At 36.3% G+C, this 8,455-nt stretch overlaps 1 protein-coding gene across 2 annotated transcripts; it reads right to left on the bottom strand.

The window, feature by feature from the left end:
- Window positions 1–3,961: 3,961 nt before the first annotated feature.
- On the bottom strand, window positions 3,962–6,086 carry LOC123563437 (uncharacterized). Of its 2 annotated transcripts, none has more exons than XR_006688816.2 (3): window positions 5,979–6,086; window positions 5,202–5,302; window positions 3,962–4,180 (listed from the first exon to the last, which is right to left on the bottom strand). XR_006688816.2 is itself a non-coding variant. In XM_045356254.2 (3 exons), the coding sequence occupies exons 1-3, from the start codon at window positions 5,732–5,734 to the stop codon at window positions 4,075–4,077; spliced, it is 345 nt and encodes a 114-aa protein (XP_045212189.2). In that variant the 5' UTR covers window positions 5,735–5,874; the 3' UTR covers window positions 3,962–4,074. The 2 variants fall into 2 exon arrangements, 1 of the variants encoding a protein (XP_045212189.2); XM_045356254.2 differs by lacking the exon at window positions 5,979–6,086 and adding an exon at window positions 5,597–5,874.
- Between the last annotated feature and the right edge of the window lie 2,369 nt (window positions 6,087–8,455).

The raw sequence follows: 8,455 nt of genomic DNA, 5'->3' as shown, positions 1-8,455 counted from the left end.
CAAAATTTTTCAAATTGTTCCCCTTGGGTGAAAAGAGGCCCTGCCCTGGGGTCCCAAGTTTTATATAGGCTTATATAGGAAAAAGCTTTAAAAATCTTCTTGTCTGAAACCATACGACCTAGGCTTTTGATATTTGGTGTGATGCATTGTCTAGTAGTCCTCTACCAAAATTGTTCAAATTATGCCCCTGGGGTTAAAAGAGGCCCCGCCCTGAGGTCACTTAGTTATTATGTGAGTTATATAGGAAAAATACTTAAAAATCATCTGATCCTATTTCCAAGACTGTTTAATTATAATTACCTGATGACCCCAAGTAATATGATGTCACTTGACTGTGAACTTGACCTACTGACCTACTTTCTTGTTTTTTAAGATACAGCCTTGAAATTTTGATGACATACACAGTTTTGCACACAAATCGTAAAACTAAATTTCATTGACCATGAATGTGGCCTACTGACTTTCTTAATATTTTATCATCAGTTTGACATTTGAAACATGTAGCTCATGTTACTCAGGTGAGCGATCCAGGGTCATCATGACCCTCTTGTTTATACCTCCCCTCGAGAGAGTTTTTATGCCTCAAAAACGTTTGCGTTCCCATAAAAGAATACAAAATTGTTCAGCGCTTTCAATAGAGATAATTATAAATGTTAACCATGTGTACTTCGACATGCTCTTTCTACTTTCAGATTGTAGAAAATATCAAACCTTTCTTTTTTAGCTCAACTGAACTTTGTCCAGGGTGAGCGATGGTCCGGCGTCCGTTGTCCTGCGTCAACATTTTTAATTTAAACACCCTCTTCTCTGGAACTACTGGTCAGAATAACACCAAACTTGGTTGTCAGTAGCATCCTGGCATGGACCTCTATCAAGTTTGTTCAAATGGTTCACTTTAGCCCCTCTTAGGGACCGCAAGAGCTCAAAATATAAAAACCTTTAAACGACTACTTCTCATGAACCGCTTGCTGGATCTTCATCAAGTGTGGTCTGTAATATCATTATAAGGTCCTCTCAAACATTTGTTCAGGTTGGAGCACTTGGCCCCTTTTAGTTGCCGAAAGAGTTAAAAATAGGAATACCTTTAAACGACTTCTTCTCATGAACCGTTTGATGGATCTTCATCAAGCTTAGTTTATAGCATCATTATAAGGTCTTCTCCCAAGTTTGTTCAAATGTAGGTGCTTGGCCCCTTTGTAGGGGCCGCTTGAGCTAAAAATTAAAATGCCTTTAAATGACTTCTTTTCCATGAACCGCTTGATAGATCTTCATCAAATTTGATTTGTAGCATCATTATAAAGTCCTCTACCCACTTTGTTTGGGACATTTGGCCCCTGTTATGGGCTGCTAGAGCTAAAAATAGAAAAACCTTTTAACAACTTCTCATGAACCGCTGGATGAATCTTCATCAAACTTGGTCGGTAGCATCAATAGAAGGTCCTTATCTAATTTTGTTCAAATGGAGGCACTTGTTCCCTTTAAGGGCCACTAGAGCTAAAACTAGAAATGCCTTTAAATGACTTTTTCTCATGAATTTCTTGATGGATCTTCATCAAACTTGGTGTGTAGTATGATTATAAGGCCTCTTATCAATTTTATTCAAATGGGGATGCTTAGCTCCATCAAGGGGCCACTAAAACTAAAAATAGAAATGCGTTTAAATGACTTCTTCTCATGAACTGATTGGTGGATCTTCATCAAACGCGGTTTGTAGCATCACTGCAAGGTCCTCTCCCAAATTTGTTCAAGTGGAGCTGTTTGGCCCTTTAAGGGGCTGCTTGAGTTAAAAATGAACAAAAAACTTTAAACAACAGTTTCCCATAGAACTATGGCTAGATCTTCATCAGACCTGATCTGTAGGGGCATTGTAAGGTACTTTCTCAAACTTGTTCAAATGGGGACACTTTTAGGGGCCATTAGAGCTAAAAATAGAAAAACCTTCCATGAATCGCTTGATGGGTCTTCATCAGATTTGGTCTGTAGCATCATTGTAAGGTCCTCATCCAAATGTATTCAAATGGGTCTACTTGGTCCCATTTATGGGACACCAGAGCTAAAAGTAGAGAAAAAACATACTTTTTATCTTAAACTAAGTTCAGATGGTAACTCATTTTTGGGCCATCACAGCAAAATATTGAAAAAAACGTTCAAATAACTTTTATTTTACTGAACTTGTTCACCAAACTTGGTCAGGACTCAGAAGCAAGGTCAGATGGTCAAGGTTTTCTTCAGGTGAGCGAATTAGGTCCATTTTGGCCTGTTTTTTTTTTTTTTTTTTTTTTTTTCAGAAATATTCTTTTCGTTGTTTGTCAGATTTACACCAAACTTCACATGAATGATCCTTGGGTGGCCCCCTTTCAAAATTATTCTAAGAAATTCCACTCAGAACACTGGTTGCCATGGCAACCGAAAAGAAACTTGAAACATCTTGTCCAAAACCGCAAGGCGTAGAGCCTCGGTATTTGGCTAATGGTGCACTATGAAGTTTGTTCAAATTATGCCCCTGGGTTGAAAAGAGGCCCCGCTCCGGTGGTCCCAATTTTACATAGACTTATATAGGAAAAAAAACTTTAAAAATCTTCTTGTCTGAAACCACAACACCTAGGTCTTTGATATTTGGTATGTAGCATTGCCTTGTGGTCCTCTACAAAGATTGTTCAAATTATTACCCTGGGTTGAAAAGAGGCCCAGCCTCGGGGGTCCCAAGTTTTACATAGACATATAGGAAAACACTTCTTGTCTGAATCTGCAAGGCCTAGGCTTTTGATATTTGGTATATTGCATTGCCTAGTGGTCCTCTACGAAGATTATTCAAATTATGCCCCTGAGGTGAAAAGAGGCCCCACCCAGGGGGGTCCCAAGTTTTACATAGACTTATATATGATTTTTTTTTAAATCTTGCATGAAACTGCAAGGCCTAGGCTTTTGATATTTGGTATGTTGCATTGCCTAGTGGTCCTCTACCAAAACTGTTCAAATTATGCCCCTGGGGTGAAAAGAGGCCCTGCCCTGGGGGTCCCAAGTTTTACTTTAGACTTATATAGGAAAACACTTTAAAAATCTTCTTGTCTGAAAGTTCAGGGCCTAGGCCTTTGTTATTTGGTATGTAGCATTGCCTAGTGGTTCTCTAACAAGATTGTTCAAATAATGCCCCTGGGTGAAAAGAGGCCCGCCCCGGGGGTCACTTGTATATGAGTTATATAGGAAAAAATACTTCAAAAATTATCTGATCATATTTCCTAGACTGTAATTATAATTGCCTGATGACCCCAAGTAATTAGGGGTCACTTGACTCTGACCTTGACCTACTGACCTACTTTCTTGTTTTTTAAGATACCGCCTTGAAATTTGAATGACATATACAGGTTTGCACACCGATATCAACACTTACTTTAATCATAATATTTTATAATCATTTTGTAGTTTTTGCATTTTAATATACATGGGTTTTTTTGACATCCGGGATATCTTGAGCAATATGTTAGAAACAGACAAAATGTGTTGAAAAAGTAGCTTGACATCCTCTTTGAAATAGAACATGGGCAGTTGAAGTACAGTTTAAGGAAGGCAAAATTATATTTCTAAACCAAGTGGTTTCTTCCTTTTCTGAATAATTCATTTCAAATATTTTGGCGTATAAGGTATAAATTTCACCTGAGGGGAAGTATTAAAACACTTCGCTTGAACCTTTTTTGTACCACGAAAACAGTGCCAGATTTTTGCAACAAATAACTGTTACATGTAACGACCTTTACTTGTAAAAGCATCTTTACATACCCTGACATATTTATAATTTAGCCAAGTTAAATAATGTATGGTTTTTCTACATTTTAAGTTTATATCTAATGATAAAATATTTAAGTGAAAGATGCGACTTGGATATTTTTTATAATAGTTAAAATACAATATAATCCATTCAAATAATTCTAAAGATCCTCATATATGTTGACAAAAATAACACTCAACATTTATAACTATTTATTATACATATTTTTGTACAATCATATTCATAACACAAAATATATTCTGCATTTTTTAAAAGTTATTTTGTGTTTTGCTTCACAGAGCGACACGTCATTTTTTCGGCGCCTGGTAGCTTGGGTTGTTCGGGTTCATCTGGTTTGAGTGGTTGCCGAGGTCAGCCTTTGTCCCGGTACCACTATACGCAGAGCTGTACCCTCTGAAAACAGCAAAAGAAGTTGGAATTTTTCATATTTTGATATGTTTCGAGTGAGCATGTCTGTGAAATATATCATATATAGCTGGGTGTTGGGTAAGATTCTAGGCGCACTTTCTTGCTGGGTTATTACGGTCATTGCCCTCGAATCTCTTGCCCCTAAACTCATTGCCTCATATTTGTAGGGCAAGACTCAGAGTATGGGTTCCAGCAAACTTGCATTTTCCAAATATAAAAACAGAGACCTCAGTCATGTAAGGAAAACATTCGCTCGCAAAATATATATCAATAGTATTTATAACTGGCCAAAAGACCTTGAGTCAATATTAAAGGCTGAAGTATTTTTTTTATTTAAAAGATTACATTTTGTCAAATATACGTTAGTTCTGTTCCATAAAAATGTGCCCCTCCCCCACTTCCCATCCCCAAAAAATCTTTGCACGTTCCTTGTCAACACTCGAATTTCCTAGCGATAAAATCCTCAAATTCGATGGCTATATGCGTATGTCCGCTCATGTTGAAAATTGTATCCGTGTAGCAACACTTCCAAAAGAATAAAGTCGCTTGGAAATTATATAAAACTTTGCACAAAATCAAAACAAATGAATATTCCATACACCGCAATATAAGGTTATAAGCATTTAATAAAACTATATTATCCGTAACTCAAATATCGTTAAAAATGTTCACAAGTGATGAATTGTTCTGCATATCATCAAAAACCAGGACAAAAAGTCAAATGAAAAAGCCACATTCAAAGAACGCAGACACCCGTACAGCATCGATTCAGGTTTTCTTTATAGCTCAACATCTGGGCACAGACCTAATTCCAGGTATGAAAATTCTAAAAAAAATTACCATTGTTATTTAGATCAGAATGAGGCAGGTATGATTTGAGACATGTATAGCGATTCATTCTTTTTTTTTTTTTTTTTCAGTGTATTTTTAAAGTGGGGAAAGGTTAACAGAATCATATATTCCTATCAACTGGCAAAATAACGAAGCAGAAAGCTGTTTCACTTACTGATGGTTGGGGTTGTTCGGGTTGCACTGGTTCCCATGGTTATCAAGGTCCGCCTTTGTTCCAGTACCCGTGTAACCGCCACCACTTTGCTGACTTGACATCTGAATTAAAACAAAACAATAGCTTCAGAACATATGTATATATTTTTATACATATTTGTATTATGATCAGAATCGGAAGAAATATAGATTTGTTCATCAGTGGGTACTAGATTTTATTGTGGTTATAGCAAAGGTTTCGGGGGTATATGAATTCGTTGAAATCATCTTTTGCTGATAAAATGAATTAAGTTTTTTATTCGTCCTTTGGTATTTTTTTGTTGTTTTTTTTAATTGATACAACCACGACATCCACGAAAAATAGTCCCCTACGAATACTAATGATTTCACAATAACTTGTGTTTCATAAACTGATAAAGCTAGTCCTCCAAGTTGTGGGGTTTTTGTTTGGAATTCCGGTTTTCGCCGAATCGTAGAATATGATCTATAACTAGAATGTATGTACAATTGGGTAAAATTGAAGCACGGAACCATTAAAAATTTAACGTATAAAAACGAACGATCATAAGCAGCTCTGCAATAAACGCCTTTCAGCCAGATGCTAAACAAACATTTCTAGAAAAGAAATAATTTCCAATGATTTCAAACATTTTTTATTTAAGTCGAATAATATGAGACAAATTACGCAGAATCATCAAGATGAATTCACAGACTTAATAAGTAAAACAAGTAATATATCCTGTGTTCCATGTAGAAGCTACTTAGAAAAAGATACTACCTTTGTTTGGTATGTTATTTACTCCACAAATGAAACGCGTATGAAAATGCGCTACCTTATATTATAAGTATGGTGTAATTTTCAGAAAATCTCCGATAACATATTGAGCGTATGGTGTAATTTTCAGAAAATCTGCGATAGCATTACCCTTGTTGACAATTTGTCTTGGCAGTGGGCCAAGGGATTTCAGTCTTCATTAGCGCTGTTGTCCAAAAACGGGTAATTAGGACCCTGACCTTTGTCTAACTGAACCCCAAACCAGCAGGGGTTAGCTTCTGGCAACGTTAGTTGTTGACAGGAAATTGTCCCGAGTTTGAAGGCAGTAGACCTACGTGTATTTCACCGTGGAGGTCACTATGACATTGGTTTTTGATCTAAATCAAATGAGGTCAAATACAGACTCAAGCAGTCATCTGCTCTAGGTCCATGGTAATTCAGTTTTGGAGCAAAACATTTGGTATTTGGCCCCAAAATGATATGGGTCAACAATTCACTACTGACCAGTTGAAGACAGCAATAATTCTATGAGTTTGGAGGCAGCAGCCTAGACCTAGTTGTTCTTTGTTTATTGATCTAAAACACTTTTAAATTTCACTTTGATCTAAGACAATAAAGGTCAGCGTATTAATTTCGACAGCTGAAGGTTTGGTTAAGGAACAAAAACAATTTTAGTCTCAAGATCATCGTGACCTTGACTTGTGATCCTAAAAGAAATATTGGTTGCTTTTACCCTTTCAATGTTATTTTGGTTATGGATCAACAATTAACTACTGACCAGTTGAAGGACAATAATAATTATATGACTTTAAAGGCAGCAGCCTAGACTTAGGTGTTATTTGTCAATTGATCTGAAGCTCTTTTAAATCTCAAGGTCACTTTGATCTTGACCTTTGGTCTAAAACAATAGTGGTCAGCCACTGACCCAAGCAGTCATCGTATAAATTTCGATAGCTGAAGGTTCAATGGTTATTCGGTTAAGGAACAAAAACAATTTAAGTCTCAAGATCACCGTGACCTTGACTTTTGACCCCCAAATAAATATTGGTCACTTTTACCCTTCCAGTGTAATTTTGGTTACATATATATTTGAAAATAATCATTTAAATTTAGATAAAATGATTATGTAGTTTGTAACGAAGTAAACATGATAACTTAGAAGTTATTTCATCAACTTAATACATGGATAGTTTGCGAGTTTCCATTTCAACAGTCTGTCGTGGTAATTAGGTATATAGGTAAAGCACGTCATTCTATGCCGTTGCTTTCTGTGTTAACGCTTGGCCCATCGAGATTTTTTCATTTTCTGAGCCCAATACCACGAAACTACGACGAGGAAAGCCGAAACCACCATAATAATGAAAAGTCAAAATCAAGACTTCCCCAAACGATAAATCACGAAGGTACGGTGATGAAAACGCTAAATAAGTTTGCGTTTCACCGCAATAGTTTCGTATTTTCATCATCGTGGTTTCGACTTACACTGTCGTATTTTCTACTTTCACCGCCGTGGTTTCGGCTTTCACCATTTTAATTTCCACTTTCATCATATTGGTTTCGACTTTTGACTTTCTTCACCGTAGTTTCGACTTTCCCTGTCGTGGTTTCGACTTTGATGATCGTGGTTTTGACTTTAGTCTGCCTGCTGAATATATCATTGTCACATCTTTTTATCAAATGCACGTGTGTAGTTGACTATGCAATTTATACGTCTTCTTTTCTGCCACTCACGTTTCGGTTGACGGTACCTTTTTGAAAATTGCATACTTTGTATAAATCGCCGGTCAATATTTTGTACTATTTGTTTGGACCTCGGGCAAATAGTTTTGACTATTGACCGGCAAGCTATTCAGTAAGTTATACTATTGCATACTGTGTGTTTTGTTGCGTCATAATTATTTAACTGTGCAAGAATGTAAGTGCACTCTCAAAAGGGCATGTCTTTTTTCTACAAAAGCTATTGATCGCTATCAAAAATTGCTTAAATGAAATACGATATTTCATTGTTTTCAATACCCTGTTATAAATCGTTAAGTATACACAAAGGACTAATTGGTCTTGCCTGTCAACCTCTAATTTTATTTGTGTCAGAGGTTTTCTGAAAATACTGCATCAATAATATCTGTCGTAATATTTTATCTATGTAATATATAGATGGTTTCTGAAAATACTGATATCATTTTGAGGAAACCTCGACTCTGTGACCTTATATCTTTTGTTGCATTTGATACAAGGTAGAACAGACAAGTAAACATCATGCATATTATATATCAACGATAACTTGTAAACAGAGGAAATTAAAGGCCGTCAGTCACTTTCGAAAAACGTGCAAATAGTTACAAAATATTTATTTTACTTCCTGTGCATGTATTAAGTAAGGTCGCGTAAACGCATTTAAACACACAGCTACAATACATAAAAGACGACCTCGACAAAACACAATTCCATGATAAGAGCTGTTGAGTTATTAAGCAAGCTGG

Source organism: Mercenaria mercenaria, chromosome 2, assembly GCF_021730395.1.
Source record: "Mercenaria mercenaria strain notata chromosome 2, MADL_Memer_1, whole genome shotgun sequence".
Classification (NCBI taxonomy): Eukaryota; Metazoa; Mollusca; class Bivalvia; order Venerida; family Veneridae; genus Mercenaria; species Mercenaria mercenaria.
The sequence above is the reverse complement of the archived record's forward strand: the minus strand, read 5'-3'. Positions and strand labels throughout refer to the sequence as shown.